We start from the raw sequence: 21,324 nt of genomic DNA on the forward strand, positions 1-21,324 counted from the left end.
CAGCTATCTGTATTGAACAAATCAGAAAAAAAAAAAAAAACCCAAACCAAACCTGGTACAGCTCACTTCCTTTTGAACTGGGAGATTCCAGACTCCGTGCTAGGAGCTGGTTTAACAAATGTAGCCGTGCCCTTGTTGTCCTGGTGGAAACATTGCCCCATAGCCCCGGGCTAAGGACAGTTTTTGCTAACAACCTAATGAGATTTGGCTGACAGTGAATTGCTCATAGGAGCAATGCAACAAATCAAGTCTGAACATCTCTAGTGGTTCTCGTGTTTTGTCTCTTGTCTCTTAACGCTTCCACAGTTTTCAGATGTAAAGTTTTATTTTTCCCAATGGATAGCAAAGGTAATATTAAACAAAATAGAAGTAAAAAGGCACAAAGTGACCAAAACAAACTGATATGTGAAGTCCATCTTTTACCTCATTTTCTACTGCCTTGTTAGAAACTGAGTTATTTCTTAAAAGGTCTGTACAGAGCAGCTAAGCCTCTTGAAAAATCCAAGTATCTGGATGGCATGAGAACAAAATACTTACTAGAACTCTCACACTGATTAAGGTTTTTCTGGGAGACTAATAGTAGTCTCGATGAACAAATGAGTGATGATCCTTTCTTTGCTCCAGATATTCATTCTGCTGGTACTGTAAAGCACTGGATCCACTTGGAGGCCGAAGTTTATTGCTTGCATACAGGACCCCTTTGAAGCAGGACCACAGTGGTTTGCACATTTGCAGTTTCTACCCGGTTGTGGCGCTTTATCCATTTCTTGCTGCTGCCTTTCATGTCATGAGGTGGAGACTCAAAGGAAAAACATTCTGAAATACTCAGTCTTACAGGCTGGACACTCAGGAATAGCAAAAAAACAATACCTGCCTATCAAAAGTGCTTTGCATTTTGCAAAGTTTTATTCAGCTGCATTAATAGCTCGTTGTCTGAGTAAAAACTGACAAGACCAGTAACTTGTAACAAAAATATGAGTTTGGTCCGTTGGATAGAGTTGGAGTCTTTAGATTCAAGTCAATTCCAAAATAACTGCATTCTGTCTTGAATACAGACAAAAGGTTTGGTGTCTTAGAAGGAATCCGAGTCCTGCCCACTTCTTAGTTGTTGATTTTCGCCATTGGCTATCTTAGCCTGAGAACTGAAAGCCACAGGTAACAAGTAAACACAGAAACGCGTAATTAAGTTGTTTACATTCTGTAATATGATCTCACTGGCAGTTCCTTATCTATTTGTTAGTCACGCTGAGAACTAAACCAACCAGGAAAGAGAAATCACATCCTCACTGGAAGGGTGCTTGCTGCTCTGCATAGACAGCAAAATCTGGCTTTGACTTTGTCTGTCCAGGATTGTGACAGACACAATTCTGTCCAGGGCAGCTCGATGCAAGCAATGGAATCAATCACTCGGCCTCCCCTGCAAGAGAAAGCACTTCCCCTCATTTACAGAGAGCTTGGCTTTCATTGGGAGTGTATCCCAGGCGTGTACACTTCCTTTGCTTCCCCCACGTGGAGGCTGGGGGCTGCGCTGCCCTGCAGGGAGCAGTGGCTCGGCTCTGGGGCTGTCTAGACTGACGGACTCCGCTTGTGCTGTGCGCTGGGGCCAGACAGCAGCTCCCGCCCGCGGCCGTGACTCAGGGCCCGCTGCGGAGTCAGGGAGAGCTCCGCCGCCCCCGCCTTGGGCAGCCCAAACGCGGGGAGCGCGCTCGGAACCGCCGCCAGACAGGCACCGTCCGCAAGGGAGGAAAAGGGCCTGAAAAAACCCTGCCCGTGGCATGAGGAACCCCGGCTGAGTTACTCCTATGCGCTGGCTCTGCACAGCCAGTCCCTAGGAAGCCAAAATTGATCATTTGGTTAAAAAAAAAATAAAATAAAATTTTAGAATCTTAAAGATAACTTATCCTTCGCTGCTTGTGTGACGTTGTTGTTGTACAATCGAGTAGAGAAAATAAATCCTCCTTTTCCCTAAGTTACTGGCTTACTGATCAAAGTACTCATAATCCACTCTTTTAGTTTATTGCCCTATTTACTAGAGTTTGGGAACTTATTAACTCATCCGCAGTTTTGCTTTGATCAGGTCTGTAGTACAAAAACTCTGAGATAAGTCAGTAAATAACAATAAAAGTGATGTGGGGTTTGTGTTTGTTTGGTTGGATGGGTTGTGTTTGGGGTTTTTTGTTTTTGTTTGGGTTTTTGGTTTGGTTTTTTTGTTGTTTGTTTTTTTAACCTGCTGAGGAGGCAACAAAGTTAGAAAAATTAGCAACAAGTATCAAGTTTAGGCATAGAGACTCCCCTTCTTGATAGAATTTTTGAGGTGGCTTCCTGAAGAAATGATAATTAATTAATTGCAAGAGCAAGTGAATGGAACACAGGAGTAGCTGGGGGTTCCCTGTGTTTTCCTCTGCCTATTGTGGAAATGTTTTCCTTTGGGATTCCCATTAGACTAAATCGGTCCCTTGGTAAATACGTATGGGGTGTTCTTAACTTTTTATTTAGGGCTTGAAACATCTGTATTTGTTCTGCTGCTTTTTATCATGCTCACATGAGGAAAGCAAAAAGTTTAGACTTTTGGTGGCAATAAACTCCAGTCCTGTTATGTTGTACGAAAACTATATTCTTAATTAATATGAATTATTTGTTCTTCGTAGGTTTTCAGCATGTTTTCTTTTACCTGACACTTTCTATATCCAGCAGATTTTGAACTCTTATATCGGCTGAGGAGGGCAAGGCTTCGAGGGGTTTGGCAGCAGCCTACAGCTGACTGAGCCAGAATACAGTGCTAAAATGTTATCAGTGAGAGATGATACAAGAGATACGGACTGCAGCTGAGGAGACTGGAGCTGCACTGGATGCTTCAATCCAAGGTGGGTGGGTAGTGCAGGGGTGCAACAGTAACAGAATCTCCATCAGGGAGGATTTGTAGGTTTCCTCTTCCCAGCCTTTCACCTGCTGCTGGGCAGATGCTGAGACCCTGGGATCTAAAAACACTTCATTTAACAGCCTGTGTGTTTGAAAATCAGGGTTTTTCCTCCGTGGCTCGGTCCACACTGGCACTGCCTTCACTCTTTGCTGAACAGCTCTCCTGAAAGGCTTGTTCAGCAAGGCTTCACAAATTCACTTGGTAAGACCAGGCGCGGACTTCAAATTTCTAGCACTCCTTCATGTACATTGATGGTACAATGGTTTGAGTTGAAGGGACCTTAAAGACCATCTCATCCACGGGCAGGGACACCTTCTACTAGATCAGGCTGCCCCAAGCCCCGTCCAACCTTGTCCTGAACACTTCCAAGGGATGGGGCGGCCACAGCTTCTCCGGGCAATCTGTGCCAGGGCTCCACCACCGTCGCAAGGAAGAGTTTCCTCCGGCCTTGGGCCGGGGCAGAGCTAAGAGCGGGATGCCCGAAGCGAGGGCAGCTCCGGGGCCGCACCGGGCGGCTCGGCCGCGGCCCCGGGCGGTGCCGGGCGCTCCCTGCCCGCTCCCGGCGGAAGAGCGCGGCGGGCCGGGCGCGGAGCGGCCAGGGCCCGCCCCCGGCACCACATGATGCCGCCTCTCCTTCCTGCCGCCCCCGTCCCAGCGAGAAAGGGGAAGTGACTGCGCTCCGCTCCCCGCCCCGCCGCGGGAAACGCGCGGCCCCTCCGCCCCCTCGGCGCGGGGCCGGCGCGTCCCGGCAGAGCCGCGCCCGCGGAGCAGCGCGGGGCCGGGCCATGGCGCGCCTGGGGATGCTGCTGGTCCTGCTGGGCGCCGCGCTGGCCCCGGGCAGCGCCTTCAACCTGGACGTGGAGCGCCCCGCCGTCTACTCGGGCCCGGCGGGCAGCTACTTCGGCTTCGCCGTGGACTTCTTCGCCCCCGACCCGTTCTCGTAAGTGCGCGTCCCGCCCTGCCCCGCCGAGGCGCTCCCCGGAGCCCCGCGGCGGTGTTGTCCCGGCGCGGGGCGAGAGCCGGGCGGAGGATGGGGAGCAGCCCCCCGCTCCCTCGGCAGCCGAGCCGCTGCCCCGCTCCCGGGGCGGCTCTCGGAGGGGCCGCGGCTTTGCTCAGGGCCCGCAGCGGGGATGGAGCCGGCGCCTGCCCCCGGCGGTCCCCAGCGGGGACCGCTCCGCATCCCTGCCCCGCCGGGGACCGAGACGCCCTGGCCGGGGAGCCCAGCCGGATCCCGAGCGGCCGGCGGCTCCGGCGGGGCGTGAGCCTTGCGCTGCGGGATACTCTGCATAGCCTGCTCTCACGCAAATAATGGTGGTGATAAATGCAGGGTAGAGAGATGTAGTTACGGCATTTTGGTTCCTGAAGCTGTGTCCCGTGGCGTTTCAGAAGATCTGCTGGTCTCTCTCTGAGTGTGCTTTGCGGGAGTGCTTGTGTTTGGATTGTGCTGAGTCTGTGCGAGTCACCGGGCTGCCGAGGAGTCTAGAGAAGGAAAAGTTCCCTGTAAGCACCCTGCACGTCTGCTTCCTGAATATGTTCCCGTTTCACGTTAAAGATTAGGCAGTGTGTAGTCGCTGTTGCGTTTCAGACCTTTGAATCCCCGTGTCACTCTAACTGCACAGCCTTCGGCGTTGCCAGAATGGATCTGGTTCTGAAATGCGGGCTACAGTAACATCCAGCTTTTGTCACTTTCCCCCCACTCCTCTCTCATCTTAAGAACGGGCTGTAAGACTGGAAAAGCTGCTGGCTTTCATCCTGCTGAAGGGATATTCTCCCTCTACACCCCCTTAATCTTTGCTTGTAAAACTTTATAAGCAAATTGTACAGCTATTGAGAAAGTCTTTCTGCAATGCATCATCTAGCCTTGTTTGCATTTTTTATTGCCTACATATATGAGAAGCCATCCTGTCTTAACTTGCATATGTTGCACCATCTTTCTCTGCTATCTTAATCCTGTAGGTCTTGGTACTAAAAGAAAAAAGCTTCTATTTTTGTCCCGTCCTTTATTTTTAAGTTGGCATGTGTGGCTGCAGAGTTATCAAGAGATTTGTAAATGCATGTAATAAACTTTCTTCCTTGCTTTCTGATAAGGAATTATGTGACTCCGCTCTCCATGAAATCACTATTTGGAACCTTTCCATTATTTTTATAAGAACTATTGACCTCAAAGTGCCCTGCTGTAAAAGAATACAGTGTGGTTGTCAGGCAGCACGAAAAACTTCTGTGCGTTTATAGGGGAATTCTCTTCTCTGGCTTTTTTTTTCTTTTTTTTTTTTTTTTTTTTTTTTTTTTTTTGGTCATCACTAAAAGTTTGTTTATATCTGCTAAGCTAAACACTTTATTTTTCATTAAAGTTCTTAATTGAACCAAGTAGCTATGTAATTGTACAGGAACAGGCTCTAGTGGTGTTAGATTTTCAGTTTATTGCCTATGGACACTAATATTTTGCCTCCTGAAATAGCCAGAAATACTTGTATGCAGTGTCCAGGCATATGGGGTGTCACGTGGTTTCTATATCTTTCTTTTTGCTTTGGTGAGTTTTCATTTATCACCTGTTTCATACACAAATACCAGAGATTACATCAGTTTCGTTGGGCCAAAGCTCTTGGGATTGTCCAGCCTGACAACAAAGGCATGGTATTAGCTCCTGAATGCTCAAGCTGCTGTTTCACAGGCTATTTTGACCTGCTGGATGCCAAAGTGAAGCCTATTTAAAAGTCCAGTATGGAAGTCCTATTCCAGGAGTGGAAGTGATGGTGCTGTGTCAGGGGGTTCCTCATGCACCCTCTGTTTCGGAGGAGAGGCACCTGGTGTGCAGGATGTCACAGGATGTCACAGGTCCAGGATGCACCTCCATGGAAGCCCCAGTTTCTGTGTTGGCCGTGGAAAGGGGCTGCTCCTGTAGGAACAGCAGAACACTCCCAGCCTTGCCCCAGCGTTGGGATGGGCTGGATGGTTCAGGAACGTGCTTCAGGAGATTGGCAGTAATCAAAGCATAGCTGGTGTATTCCCATGGAAATACAATTGTCCCTCTATTCCCTCTTTCCCAAAGTATGTGGATTAGAGACTCTCAGTATTCGGATAATTTGCATATTGTTATAAGAGCTGTGACAAAATCTGCTTGCTTGGTCTCTGATGATAAAAATGCACTTTTTTTATTTGGGGAAAAGACCTTTGTGGAGCCACATAACGATTTCTTTTATTTGTAATCATTTTAATAAACCTCATCACAAATATTTGCTTAAGAAAAATTTAAAATATAGAATTAGAATGATTAAATCTTTTAAACAAGAGTTTCATTTGGGAGACTTCTCAGAAGTCAGTGGTACAAGAGTAAAACGGGAGGTAAGCTACCACTTGTTTAATTGATTATAATTATAATAATTGATGTGTTTCTTTACTTGGCATTATAATGTTTATTTTTAAGCATTTCTGTTCTGCCCAGAGAGTTGACTTTAAGTTGATTGAAGTGTTTCAAATTCCTGTTCTAGAAATCTAGATAGTCTGTAAATGGCAAAAAAGGAAAACAAATGGATTGCCATTTAGCCATTTATCAGGGTCCATGCCAGGGCATTTTTAAGGTTCTGAAAATTCACACAGGTTGAAAACTGTTTGGTCTTCATGCGAACTGAGTTTTGAAGAGGTGCTACATGTTTACACCTATCCTTATCTCTTTCCTAAAAAGGAGCCGGGAGATGACTCTGGAAAGCAGAGCAAGTTTGATAAGCCTGGATTTGCCTGCCTGTAGACATTCTCTCCAACCAGTCCTGTAGCCTGTTCAGCTAACCCAGTTTCCAAACTAGAGAACTGTAATGCCTGACAAGACTTGCTCCTGCAAGCTGCATTCCCTCTTAAAGCAGTCTAAAGGAAAGCCACAGAGCACAGTGATTCTGATGAAAGGAAGCGCTTGATTTTGTCTTCTGAGCATGACTTCATGCTTCAAATTGACTTTCTCAGCCAAGTGCTGATGAGTCAAGTGGGTCTCCGTGGTGCTGGGGCTCCTGGAAGGTGCTGGAAGACGCCAAGAGCCTTGCTCAGTCTGTTTCTTACTTTGACACTTCTGATTTTTGCCACCTGTGCGTGCCACTCTCGTGGCAGTTCCTGCTCGGAGTGCACCGACCGAGTGTGTGTAGAAGCAGAGATGCAGAAAAGCAGGGCAGATCCCAATAAGAAAATGATGACTGTGCAGTGAATGTGGGTAACGAGTCATTAACATGCAGATCTGTGGCCGAGAGTGGCTGGCACTTGGGAGATTGTTTTTACAAGAGCGCTTGCTCGGGCAGGGCTGACTCATCACGTTCAGTACATGCTGAGCTCCCGGCGCGCTACTGCTTTGTTTATACGTTGTTTCCATTTTTGACTGACTTCCTTGAATTACCCTTACTCACAAAATGAACCAGAAATGATGCCAGCTGATGGCTTTCGTAAGGTACAGAAGTGCACAATTTCCTCTTCTGCTGTACACGTACATATTTTTGAAAGGAAAAAAGGAAGAATATAAAAGGTGTTTCTCTCATTTAAAATATAATCCTAAGGAAGCCTGGATACTTTAAATTTGTCATATCTTTTTGTCTCTCTCCTTTTGGTAAATGTGGGGGTTTTGCATGCAGAGAAGAGAACCTCATATGAATTTCTCTGCAACTGAGAGTAGTTCGAGTTGGATTTAGATTGGAGTAGGCAAGATTTTTGCTTTATTAACTCTTCAGATGTCATAAAGTTATAACAGCTGTGCCTTAGGTGTTGAAACCTTTGTTTTTGCTTCGTGTTTTTCCCGCAGGACATTTCTTCTGGTGGGAGCTCCGAAAGCAAACACTACCCAGCACAACATCGTGGAAGGAGGGCAGGTGCTCAAATGTAACTGGAACTCCAACAGGAACTGCCAGCCCATTGTATTTGATGCCACAGGTAACTTGTGGGTCCCTGTGGGGGAGAGGGAGTGTCCCTGCTCTAATGCTGCTCTGGGGAAGCAGAAAGGATTCAGGTCCCTGTGGGCTTTGTTCATGGTCAGTGTGAATGCAGCTGGTTTTTGACTGGCAGCTAGTCAAGGCTTGCTTATGCTTCCCTTTTCCTCTCCTCTCCTTTAGAATTCTCTTGTCCCTGGTATGTGCTGAAAGCCCGAGTGAGCAAACATTATTCTTCTTGTGATTTAACCTATTTATATTTCTCCTCTGTACTTTCCAGCAATCCTGAAACATTTGGCAACCTAATTCCCAATGAGCCCCGAGGGGTTTTCTTCCTATTAAGAACGTGTCATGTGAGGAAAGATACTTTTCAATATCAGCAAAGGTGGCATAGGCAGAAATACCCAGAAATTTCATCTGAAACCAGGACTGTGAATTAAAAACGGTGGAAAGATGTCTTTTTTAACTTTTTCTATGATAGGAGCACTCAGGTGCCTGAGGTCATAGGCATTCCTTGCCCATTTCTAAGGCACGGAAGAGGTCAGCAGCAGCAGTGTGGACATGGAATCTCTCAGTCGTTCTTCATGCTCTGGTGCACACAGTGATTTCCACAGGCTGTGGCAGGTCATGAGAATGCACTGCATGTGTTTTTCTGCTCCATCCACTCAGTGCTGAATCCTGTTTTCCACAGCATGTCTCAGGGCAGCAGAAAAACCTCCCCATGTCATGGGAGGGGATTAGCAAGACCCATGTGGTGTAGGGCAGAGGAAACACCTGTGGCCTTGAAGGTCTGGTTGGTTGTAATTCACTCTTGCCAGGATTTTGACTTGGCAGCCTAAAAGTTGCTAGATTGATGCAGCCTTTTTTAAATCACGTGCAGTAGAGTGGAGAAGCCCTTCTTCCAATTCCACTGTCATGGTATGCCACAAAACGTGTTTGGTGTTCAGGGTTCTGAAATCTTCATCTCTTTTTGTGAAAACCACTTTGTCACCAGTTTCACTGGAAAAAAAAACAAAAACAAAAACAAAACAACTATGTAATGGCACCCACAAACCCCAAGTCATTATCATTGCTTCGCTCACTCATTTATCATTCTCTCATATCATTCTATAGGAGCATATCTGCCAGATTGCTAAAAATCTCTAATAAGCTGCAAAGTCTGACTGACACTTTTGCCTACATCAATGTCAAGACAGCAAAACCAGATTACAACTATCTTCTTTTTGTTGTTGTTCTCTGGGCTTATTGTTTACTAGAATACAAGTGTACTTTTGGGTTAGTTTGGGTAAAGTAAGAACCTTGATGTCCCTAGTTAATAATCATCATTAATATCATAGCCAAAAAACTTCTGGAGGGGAAAGATGAGCCACACATGTAGGTTCTAGACACATCTTCTAATGGGAATTACAGTGCATTTATGAGTTTACTGTGAACATTTGCAGCAGGCTTTTCCATGTGCCAGGAAGAGTTGATAGAGGCCACGCTGGGTGTCTGTGTTTAAGGTGCAGGCTCCTGGGCAAACAGACGGTGTTTTGCTCATCATTTGCCTTTAAGGAACAGGCATGTTAATCGCTTGAAATTTACCAGTAAAAATAGCAGGTCATAACAGCTTAAGAGGATTTCTTTCAGGCACGCCTTAACTCACTCCAGCTTTGAGGCAATGAATGGGGGAATAATGCATTTGTCAATTATTCTCCCGGTGAAAAGGGGCATTGTATTTCAGCTTGATAAAATAATAAACGCCCTGAGACAAAAAAAGAAAATGTCTTTTTCTTTGTGCAATACACAATGCTCGATTCCCTGTGTTCTGGTGACAAAGTCACTGTCAATGCTGTAAGCCCCTGCCCCTGCCTCCTTAGGGAACACTCGTGACCCACTTTGGGGAAACAGGAAGTGGAAGATCTGACCACTAACTTGTGGTGCTAAGGCAAAGGGGCTTTTTGTAGGTGACTAACTGCAGCCTCTGCAGGAACCCAGGCTCATCCATCGCTGCTTGTCACTTGGCAACACCATTTGTGACTCCAGAGGTATTGCTTAGCCCTGCGATACAAGGCAGATTTTTTTATTCCCTCCCAGATTTCCTGGGAGAAACAGGTTCTGCATCAATACTTAGGAGTGTTTCTTTAGAGTTGTTTTCTAATTGCTTATAGCCAGTGAGAAATCTGACCTGTGAAAATAATGAGAATGCTGGTACTTGTGGCTTTCCTCTGTTTGCCTATCGACACCAAACTCTGTATTGTGGAGTTGGATGCCCTGTAATTAGCAGGAATCATGACCCTGTTCCTGCTCTTGCTCCCTTCTGCCAGGTAGCACAGCTGGAAAAGCCAGAGCAGGCCAAGCAGTGAGAGAGGGCAGGGCAGAGGCCGTGCTCCTGTGCTGGGAATGTGGAAAGGGAATGGAGGAAAGAGCAAGCCTTGTTCTGACTGTGTGCGGTTGTGTTTGTCCCTTTGTCTTGTATCACAAATAAATATGAGGCTAGGGTTTTACAGAGGTCCAGCGAGGTTTTTTCCTCTGTATGTTGTTCCATTACTATTCACACACACACAGAATCACTAGGTTGGAAGAGACCTCTGAGATCATTGAATCCAACCCAGCCTTAACACCCCACTAAATTAATTAGGACTATTTCTTCTTAAACATTCCTTGTTTTTTATTTAAGTTTTTCTGCAGCTTTGTGGGTCCATTTCTGTTCCCCATCTGTACCAAGGCCATGCTGAGCTCACTGGCTGGACAAGGCTGGGTTTTATTTTCTAGCTCTTGCTTTTGCCTTTAACATCATATTTGCACAGCAGCCTGGTCATTTCTGTGATCAAATACCACGGCTATTCCAGAGCCCTGAAGGGAAGGTACCAGCTGCTGGAGGATAATCTTTGGAAGAGTTGATCCAGCCCTGATGGTGCAGCAGTATCGCTTGCTTATTTGCAGTTACCCTCACCCCATGTGCCCTGGAGGAAAACGATAAGTCATTAAGCTGATAGTTCCTGTACTGCAGAATTTACTACTCTGTTTATTCCTTCCTGTGGGTGCCCACTCAGCTCAGTCAGGATGGGAGGTGGGCAGGAGGAGTCCCTTTGTGCAATGTCATTTATGTAGCTCTCATGCTGAAATTTCATGTATTTCCCTCTTTCTCATGCCCTTCCCATCAGCCTGTAGCATAAAACCCAAAATCAAACAAAAGCAGTTATTATCATTTTTAAACCTCTGGCTAAAAAGGCAATGTTCTTTCGCAGTATGTTTTCTCATTTAAAACAGCAATATATCTCATGGCATCACAGAATGGTTTGGCTTGAAAGGGACCTTAGAGATGATCTCGTTCCCACCCCCTGCCAGAATTTGTGAAAGGGAATCTCCCCTTATCCTGGATCTCTCAGCACAGTGCTTACACTCACTAAAAATACACTGGAGAATATTCTGTCTGTGTGTGTCCGTGTGTTGCTGTGCACTTTACACTAATTGCTTTTGACATTCTGGTATATATGGTGGCTTTGGAAGGCAAAATGTTTATATGGCACATTAACACTTCCCAAATGTAAAGATGCTTTGCTGCGGGGCTTCTCAGCCTTTTAGCAGTGACATCAGTTGGCTTTGATTTAACACAGTTATGACTGTGTGAAAGTGGCATAACAGATGTGTGTGGTGGAATCTGCCCTGAAGTTCAGGGGTGCACGTGGCTGGTGCTGCATGTCAGGAGCTAGAAATGAAATTAAAAAAAAAAAAAAAAAGCTTTCTAATATCATCAGGCAAGTGTTTCAGGCTGGCTTCTGCTCTTAGGAGCACAGAAAGGTGGTAGGTTAAGAAGGACCCAAGCACCAGAGCCAAGGTTCCTCACCTGCACACCTCTGTTGGTCCTATTGCAAAACTGAAATAGGAAGCAGTGCTGCTGTTACTATGACAGGTTATCCTACAAGTCTAGATAGAAACAGGTCTGATTTAAGCATTTTTTAAACCCTATTCCTGTTTACCTTGTTAATTCAGCAGTGAACATGCCTCTGTCACAAAACTATAATTTTTGGTATTGGTTTTCCTCTATATCTTGACTTCTTTCTGCAAGTGACAAAGTATTACCACAATTTCAATTCAATTGTTACATAAAATACTTGGAATTTTTCCCCTCTGTCCCAGTTAACTTTCAGAATGTGTAGGAGGCCCTCCCTATTTTTTCAGGGCAAGCACTGAAGGGAAATTTATGTTCTCAAGCTAGCCTATGCTTCAAAATTTTCATAAGCACAAGCAGTCATAATAAATCCTTTCCTCTGCAAGATGTTTTACGTTGCACAGTCATATTAACAAAAATCACAGGTTCCAGCTCAAGGTAAATATTTATCTTCAGTCATTCTTATCTGTTCTCCACACTGGATAATTTTGTGACTGAAGATGTAGTTTATTTTTTGTTTAAATCCATTGAAATAGGGATTTTTTTGGAAGATCTACTTTTACACCTGGCTGAGCCATTTCTACCAGACTGACCAGACTGACCAGTCTTAAAAGCTTAAGACTTGGCTTTTTCTGCCAGCTGCTTAGCAGCTTTTTCCAGGAAAAACATATTTCTTGTGGATAAACCATGAAGGGAATGCAGCCCATTTTCTGTTTCTGATCACTTCTGAGACCAAGATCCAAACCCATTTGTTTAAAAGATGTAAAAGTCTCCCTCTCCTTTTTTCATCCCCACAGCCTTCACAGGCTGTGATTTTTCGTAGATAGTACCAGATATTGCCAGCAGTGTTTCCATAATCTTCCTCAGGAAAAAGATTCTTGAAAAGTTAAAGGGTATTCCAGTGGTTAAATTTATTTGGTGTAGTTGTCCATTTTCTGTGTATAAGATTAAACATATTTTTTTCTGTACAAGAGGAGGAACAAAAGTTCACTGAGCCAGACAACAAAACCAGTGAGCAGAGGAGTGGCCAAATGTGCTTTTTAGGAAAATCAACACATCATCTTTATGTTTTTACTTATGTGTTTTACAGTTAGGCATGCATGGAATGGCAGGACTGACACACTTAGCTAATTGTCTGACGTCTAGATAAGTACCTCCATTATTTGCCCCTGGAATTTTAGAGGATCATTCTGAGTTTTCATTTCAACAAACAAAAAATTCTTCAGAGACCCATGTAACCAGTTGGAGTTAATCAGGCTATACACATGGCAAATTAATATAAATCAGAAGTTTCCTGTGTGCTTGTTTAAAAAAAAAAAAAAACAAAAAAAACAAAAAAACCCAAAAAAACCACCCAATCTTCATAATTATTTATATTATTTTATTTTTCTTATTGGGGTCCTAGCTATTCATCAGTCAAGAACCGTGGGAAGTAGGTTGGTAGAAACAGCATTTCCTCATGTGTCTATGGCTTTTCAGAAAAGTGTAACCAAATTATTTTATTACCTGCTGCTTGTTTAAAGAAAACTTTAATCGAGAAATATATCTGCTGCAGTACAAGATGCTTGAAACTGTAGCTCTTTATGTCAGCACTAGAAAGTGCAGTCCTGAGACTGCCTCAAGAGCTGCTGCCTTTAGAATCATCTGATGAAATGCAGACAGCTCTATGAACTGTTACAAAGGAAAATATGCTCATAAAAACAATTTGAACCTCTATGCTAATGAATTGCAGATTTTTTGAGCAGCTTTCGTGTTTAGCCCGGGAAGACTGGCTTGTTCAGACAATGGATTGTTTTGCTTTTCTGAGACCTGTGGTAAACCAGGGATGCATGGCTGAGTGGTCATTCCTTCTCTTGGGGAAAGCTTTCCCTGCTGCTTTCATTCTCTCTAGCACATCTCAAAATTCAAGACTGGGGAAGACATACAGAAGCTGTTCAATACTAGCAACTAGGAGCATCTCAAATGTTTTCAGCTCAGTGTGGTGTGTTTTTACTGCTTTGAGGAAAGAATTCAGTGTGGCCTCTGCGTGGAGAAAGTTTTATCACGGACAGCTGTACTGCCCCTCCTCTTCCCCCTTCCCACGTTTTGATGCAACAATGTAATTTTATAGAAACTCTTTGTTCTTAAATGCTTTTGGATACAATTCTTTTGGGGACTGGGTATTTTGTTTTGTGCTAAAAGAGGAGGAGACTTTTGCAAAGGAAATACCCCTGTAAAGAACTCTCCTGATCCCTCCTTACGTTTGCAGATTTGTTTTTCTTTGTCCCCCAAGTGGGTGATTCTAGACAATAGGAGGCTTTGTTTGGAAGCCTAAACCACCAGTTTGGCATGGCTGGATCTATCTGTGACCTATTTAGCTCGAAGTGGGTATTTTAACTGCCTCGGGCAGCTTTGAGCTGTAGCATTGCACCGGGTAAGATCTGCTGCTGCTGATGAAGTTAGGGCTGGAGTGGGTGCCATGAGCTTACATTTCCCTCCTGGAGATTCTGATCGTTTGTGCAAAACAGTCAATTGTTCAAAACTCCATCATTTCCACTTACAAAATAAAGGAAGTGTGGGATAGGTCGGTATCCTTTGAAAATAGCTTGCTTTAGCAAAGTACTGCTTTATTTTTGGCTGATTGCATTATTGGTATCACCATGGAATCCACGGGGGAATTTCAATCTCAAAGGCCATTGATTTAGTCAACAATAAAGCAATAAATCTTGCGAAGACCATCCATTGATCGGGAGTGCGGCTGATTGATTTTTATCTGGCTAAATCTCCCATTCGCTCAGCACCCTTGAAGTTTTGGTTGTTATCCTTGTGCTTGTGCCCGGTAACTGGAGCGTGCCTCGGGATGTGGGCGCTGCTCTGAATGCAGAGGAGAGCAGAATGTATCGAACCTCCTCGGCGTGTTGTTAGAGCTGACAGCACAGAGCTGCTCATGCCTGTGTGATTAGGTAGACTCCTGCAGGAACACTGTTGGCTCTGTGTGGATCTGGCTGGATCGCAGGGCTATGACGAGTTGGGGGAAAAAAAAAAAAAAGAAAAAAAAAAAAAAGGCGACTTACTTATATTAGGCAAGGGAAAAGATGCTTTTGTTCCAGCACCGCCCGGGGAAAAACGCGGGATTCATACCTCAGAAGAGGGAAGGGGAGTAGTGGGAAGGTCTCTATTCCCTTCTCCCTGAATCATTGCAAAACACTGTGGCTAAACCGAGGTTGCTAAAGCATCAGCTGCCTCCCAGCATGGGGAGTTTCAAGTGAAGATAAAGCTTGTGTTCACTTGCTCCTGCTGCGTCAGCTGAGGCTGGAATCGCTCCGGTTTTGGTTGTAATGATACATGAAAGATACTTTGCACTGCACAGAGTTCTTCTATTATGAAAAGAGGGCTCTTGCATATTATATAGCTTTATCTTTCTTTTGGCTAGCGGCATATTCCCTTTTACCTAGCAGGGCAACTTCATTCACTTTGAATCGGCTTAGTCACAGAGAGGTTTATTTTAACGAGAAGTCTGTGAATTGGGTGACTATTTACGGTTTCGAAACTTCTTAAGTGCTCTTAGTATGGTGACACTGAACCAGGTTTCATCAGTTCAGTGCCTCTTGACTCACCATCATCTCTGTTAAGTCTGGCTGAAGATCGGGGTAAATGTTTTAGTTCAGTTTGCTCATTACCATAAAAACAGAAGCGCTGCAAGTTACAACTGGATCCACTTACTCAAGGGCAGGACTCTCCTAGTAACTCCTTTGTTGCTGTAACTGATAACATTTACCTTGGGAAAAGAAGGTGTCAGCTAGCCAAAGGTGATAGTTAAAAGAAATCCATCACTGAAAAAACTTTTGATCTTTTTCTTATATTTGGAAGATGGACTTCTTTTCTTTTTCTGCAATTTCTACCCAGCACCTCTCCACATTCATTTACAAATTCAAATCCTATGGAGTGTAGTGAAGAGGCAGTGTTCCATTGGTCCACGAGCAACATGGCATTTTTAATTTTTTTTTAAATTTAAATTCTGTTCCTGCCCTGACCACCCCATCCCTCCACCTGGAAAGTACCTTGTGAGACAGCACTGTTGACATGTCAGCCCTTTTTCCCTATTGAAAGAATCATGTAAAATCAACATGTGATGCATGCTACAATCAGAAGGAGCAAAGGAAAGACCGGGCCCTAAACTGCCTTTACAGATAGGAAATAATACCCTGTGGTCATATGACATAATCCTGGAATTAATGACCCATCAAGTACAAGTCCCTGTAGCAGTTGCACTTTAGTCTGACAAATAGCATTGTATAAAAACCTCTGAATGTTTTCTTGTATAAATCTAGTCAGAATATAGTTTGTCCTGCCTAGAAATATTTGTTTGAATGCCTTTTTAAAGGCTTTTTCAAGGTAAGGTTGGATGGAGCTCTGAGCAGCCTGGTCTAGTGGAAGGTGTCCCTGCCCATGGCAGAGAGATTGGAATGAGATGACCTTTAAGGTCCCTTCAAACCCAAACCGTTCTGTGATTCTGTGATTAAAATGTACCTCATTGGCTTTAAAGACATGTGTAGGGTAGTTTTGGGATACTCTGAAGTTTTAGAAATACAAGAAAAGGCTATAAGAAATACAATAAGGCTACAAGAGCCCTTATAGTAATAAGGTTGATTATAATACATCAAAGCATTGGTCTGGATTTATAAATGTCTGGATATTTAAATCTTCCCTGTAATACAGTTTGGTTCACTTAAGGTAGTTACTGTTTTTTTAAAGGGTATGGGGCAAGGCTTGTTTTTGTGGTTTTTTAGAAAATTTTATATATATATACATATATATATATATGTATATATATATATATATATATCTACTGCTAAAAATTATACAAAGATAAAATAGTAAGATAATAAATAAAATAATAAGTAAAATAATAAAACACAGAAATGCTGAAGTCAGTCCTGTACCTCCCCATGACACATCCACCTTATGGTATAGCTGTGAGGCCTCACATTTAAGTGTTTGAATGTTTGTTTTTCCAGTCATGAGGAAAAACTGAAATGGTTTCTTGTTTAAAGCGAGGGGATTTTTGTTGAATGAGTGTTTTCCAGCTTTCCTCATAAAATCAGTTTCTCATTGGATCTGAGAGAAAAGCTTATAGCCTATTTGCACAGTTTTTCCTGGGGAGAATTTTGAGTGAGTATAGGTTAAAAAAAAAAAAGGTCACTTCTTTTCTGTAACGGATAGTTATCAGATTTGGCCTGTATCAATTTTTTACCTGAGACAACTGCCAGTGTTTCCAATGTACATACTTTCTACTCGATCTAGCTCTTCTGTCCTTGTGCACTTCCCGGGGTTGCAGCCACTTTCAAGCTGAACTCAAGGCCCTCTCTCTAAGACCCCTCCACTTAGCTTTACAGAGCCTAAATGCAAGAATATAAGAATATATTGAATATATTCAATGAATATATTCAATGTATTCTTTGAATACAAGAAAAAACTCAGTCTAAGGCATCTTAGCCTTGTAGCACATCTTGGTTTGTTATGTGTGTCTGCACTGACACGGGCCAACTTGACTGAGATGTTTGCAATACGTTTCTACAATAGCAGCGCGCTATAAATGAATAAAATCCATTTTGCCAAATTGCCTAATGGAACACATTTTTCTCTGGGGTGGTGGGGTTTTGTAAGAATTCTTCATTTGTTGTTCAGGCCTTCAGAAATTATGATGCTGGCTTCTGAAGTCATGACATCTGGCACATGAACTACATTTGGCACATAATTATCTTTGTGGTCATGTTCGTTTGCTTTCCGGTTTGGAGATTTGGGGTTTTTTATGTGCCAGCTTCTGGTTGTATCTGAAAGCATGGAGATTTCTAATATTATCCTCAATTTAGAGCTGAATCAGGGCTTTTTAATACTGGAGAAAAATATTTTTGTCCCCTAAACACTAAGGGAGATGCTGTCCTGGACACTGATCCTTCTTGGCAGCTGAAGAGTGCACAGGGAAGAGGCAGAGAGGAGCTGTTTTGGCAGCCTGCGCTGGTTATTCTGCTGGCTACTCCTTTCTCCAGGGCAGTCAGCATAGACCATGGGCAGGTGGCACCAGTAACCAGCACTTGGCTTGCTTTGTATTGTATTTTTTATCCTTGTTTTTCAGCCCAGACTTGAAGGAACTAATTTCCTTAACAGCTGAGATAAAATCAGGTCTTGGTAAGGCAGAATGGCTGCTTACTCGCTATTGCAACACGGCTTTCCCTTCTAATTCCTGTCTGCTGTTTTAAACTTAAATGAAATGGGAGGTTCGCATCCTAGACACCTTTATAGTACCTCGGACAATAGGATTCGGCTTTACACTATCGACCTGCTGTAGCAGCTTTCATTTTTGCCATACATATGTAGTGTTGTATAAGCATCCAACAGAAAAGTATAAAATGCCACTCTGCAACTATTCCCAAGTTTTACATTGTTTAAAGCTGTGCTTGGCAAGTAGAGCTGAGGCATTTCTTTGTTTCCAAGAGTAGCTGGACAAGCAGAGGGCAGAAGCCAAATCTGTCTTTCCAGGCTACGTAACCCTGGGTGTGGTTAAAAGATGAATTAACCACTTTTAAATCCCTGTTGGTGCCAAAAAGGATATCGTTCCAGCCTCGTGTTTGCTGGGGTTGGAACCTCATCCTGCTGAATACTTTTTTAGGAGGGTTCATTCTTAGGTGGCTCCTGTTGTGGCCATGGACCAGGAATGCCCAGGGAGACATGGGCAGCAGGAATGAGCACGTGGACAGGAGCAAATGGGAACTGCTGCCCCTTTGGGTGGCAGCTTCGTCTGAAACCAACCCAGTCATGCCTTTCAGCAAAACTCTCTCTGGCTGGATTTTCATAGCTAAAGGCGAGGAACAGAAAAAAATGGTGATAAAACAGGGATTTTTTTGTGTGTGCCAAAGATAGTTCCCTATTTGGAAAACATCTTGGTCTGGTTTTGGTTTTCTGTACATTTTTCTGTACACCTTTTCTGTACCGTTAAAAGGTGCCATGCAGGTCTCCAAGGCACATCTTAGCCTCTGCAAGAGTGACAGTATAAAGTGTCAATGTGCATAAATCAGTGTACATAAATCTGTGCTGATCATCAGGCCCTCCAAACCTTTAGCACCAGTCCAGGAAGAGATGGAGGGGAGGTGACAGAGGGAGGTGGGGGGTTTTTGTCGCCTTTGATGACCTTACAAAAAACCACAATAGTTCTCTGTGTTGTAATGCACTTGGCATTGGTTTCTGTGTAGTTCTAATCTGAGAGCAAAAATAGTCCAGATTCTTGCTTGTTTTGGCTGACTCGGCAGATTAAAATCTCTTTTGTCTTTTTCATGGGACTTTCCTAAAGGAAGTAACACAGTCTCTGCAGACAAAACATTCTTTACAAGGTGTAAAACAAGCAAGGAAGTTTTGTTTGAAGTGGCTACAGTCTCTGATTCATAGCAGGGCTGGGTTTGGGGATCTCCCTGGCACTCTGGAAGTGATGTGTGCCTGTTGCCTCATCAATTCCTGTAGTTGTAGGCTCTATAAACCAGCCATTTAGGGAACTTTTAGAAAAGGTATGCTTTTCAAAGTGTTACATCGATTTTCTCATTACGCTGGCAAAGTTTCCCTCATTTTGCCATTGGAAGTAGACAAGAAACACCAAATAATTCTAAGACTTTTCACATTCACACTGCAGGAATACTACTTGTTTCTACCAGCCAGCATCAGGGAACGGACAAATGCAAGTGACTCAGTGTAGAACTTGCTCTCTTTCCCCATGTCTTTTGTTTGCAAATTGCCTGCTTTGTGCATTGCAGTGACACTCAGAACAGAGACGTTACCACTTGGTAGAATCAGGAGAGGGATCTCATTCCTGGTTCTAGCCAAAGCTCAGCTGATTTAATCGAGGCAATATTTCTTTTCAAAGCATTGGTCCTAACAGGGCTTTGGCTCTGGTTCTTGAGCAGTGCTGTAATCTGCTTGGAAGTCAAATATCTCAACTATGAGGTATTTACTGTGTGGCTGTCAAACATGCTATAAACTTTGAGCTCTTACAACGAATCAGAATTGTACCAATGCTCTCTGTGCAAAAATAGCTGCTTTGGGCCCTTGATATAAAAAATACTAATAAATCCTTTTTAAAGCCTGTTTCCATCAAAGGGTGATACTCTCCAATGTTGCTGTTTCTGGTTTTCTCAGTATGCATCAACACCAATGGCTTTTGTTTGTTTGTTTGGGGTTTTTTTTTAGTTTTACTGTACAGGTTCCTGTGACATTATGTTTCTTCTTTCTTTTCTTTGTAGGTAACAGAGATTTTGCTCCTGATGATCCGCTGGAATTTAAGTCTCATCAGTGGTTTGGAGCCTCTGTGAGATCCCAAAATGATAAAATTCTGGTAGGTCTTTGATGCCCTTCAGATGCATCAGTACTGAGATACTGCAGTAGAAGAAAATTCGAAGAGACCCAGATAACTTAGAATTTAAACAAAATCCCACTAATCAGCATGGGTTGTCTTCAGAATTTCTTAGCTAGTCTTTGCTTAACTCTTTATAAACAAAGGTAGGAGCATTTTTTCTAGTTTTAAGGAAAGTGGTAAAATTACTTGGATGAAGTTAGAATGTGTTATAGATTCTTGATATACACTTCACAGCTGTTGCTTTAAGAAAATATTATTTCTAGATTCCTTGATATAAATTAGCTATTTATAAAATACAAACTGATGGTAATTCTCCCCCACTGCTGATAGTATAAATCTCCTCTAATAACACAAGATACATCCGCTAGGTTTTTTTGTTGCTTGTCTGTAGAAAATTGGAATTTCATTGTATCATTTGATACCCACCAGCATTTTGAAGAGGACTCTGTTTCCTCACTGCTATGTGTTCTTCCCTAGGCCTGTGCCCCACTGTACCACTGGAGAACTGAAACAAAACAAGAGAGAGAGCCTGTAGGAACTTGTTACCTGCTTGCTGGGTCAAAATTTGTGGAGTATGCTCCCTGCAGGTCAAGTAAGTATAGGGGTCTTATGCTTTTCTCTTTGGAATTCCTCTTGTGTCTCATTTTGTGTACATTTTGGAGCAGGAGGTTTTACAGCTATTTCTCCCTTCCATGTAGAGCAATTAGAACAAAACTTAAAAACCAGACCCAGACATCTGAATTCTCCTCCAGCTGAGGTTCGTGATGCAAGCTTTGTTTTCTCTGCTGTAAGCCAGAGGAAAATCTTAGGTCCAAGTATCATTGGAGCTGAGGACTTCTGTTGTTGAAGGGACCAATTCTGTAGTAGTCACTCAAGCAAAATTATGTAGCAAGTGCTTTTTCATAGACCAACTCTAGAATTTTTATGAATCTCAAGTGTTTTATCATTATTCAAGCACATTAAGGTGCAAGCTCATTTTAGAAGACAAGGCTTTGCAAAAATATGTTCTGATGTCCCTGTGTGCATACATGTGTAGTGATGCATTGTTTAAATCATATTAACTGTTGAACATTTGGAGTCTTATTTTCCAAATGCTTTGCATTTATTTCCTCTAGTTGGGTTGATAGATTATTCAGAGGTTTATAACCTAAAACTTGAATGTTGAAGTTAGGATTGACTTTTTATTTGCTGAAAATCATTTGTGAACAGCAGGAATAAAATCCAGCCCGGTCCAGCATAACAAAAAGTTAAA

General features: G+C 43.3%; 1 protein-coding gene across 2 annotated transcripts in view; it reads left to right on the forward strand.

Moving 5' to 3' along the window:
* The first annotated feature begins 3,592 nt into the window (after positions 1-3,592).
* ITGAV (integrin subunit alpha V) overlaps positions 3,593-21,324 on the forward strand; it is a 45,819-nt gene continuing 28,087 nt past the window's right edge. Inside the window, exons 1-4 of one of the 2 annotated variants that reach the window (XM_066189512.1) lie at positions 3,593-3,860; positions 7,695-7,822; positions 19,960-20,051; positions 20,550-20,664. In XM_066189512.1, the coding sequence (XP_066045609.1) occupies positions 3,706-3,860; positions 7,695-7,822; positions 19,960-20,051; positions 20,550-20,664 (490 nt within the window). In that variant the 5' untranslated portion in view covers positions 3,593-3,705. Of the gene's footprint in view, positions 3,861-7,277; positions 7,347-7,694; positions 7,823-19,959; positions 20,052-20,549; positions 20,665-21,324 lie in introns of those variants that run through there. The other variant, XM_066189513.1, reaches the window with a different exon arrangement.

This window comes from Chamaea fasciata, unplaced genomic scaffold, assembly GCF_029207755.1.
Source record: "Chamaea fasciata isolate MVZ Bird 193981 ecotype frontalis unplaced genomic scaffold, bChaFas1.0.hap1 SCAF_8, whole genome shotgun sequence".
NCBI lineage: Eukaryota > Metazoa > Chordata > Aves > Passeriformes > Sylviidae > Chamaea > Chamaea fasciata.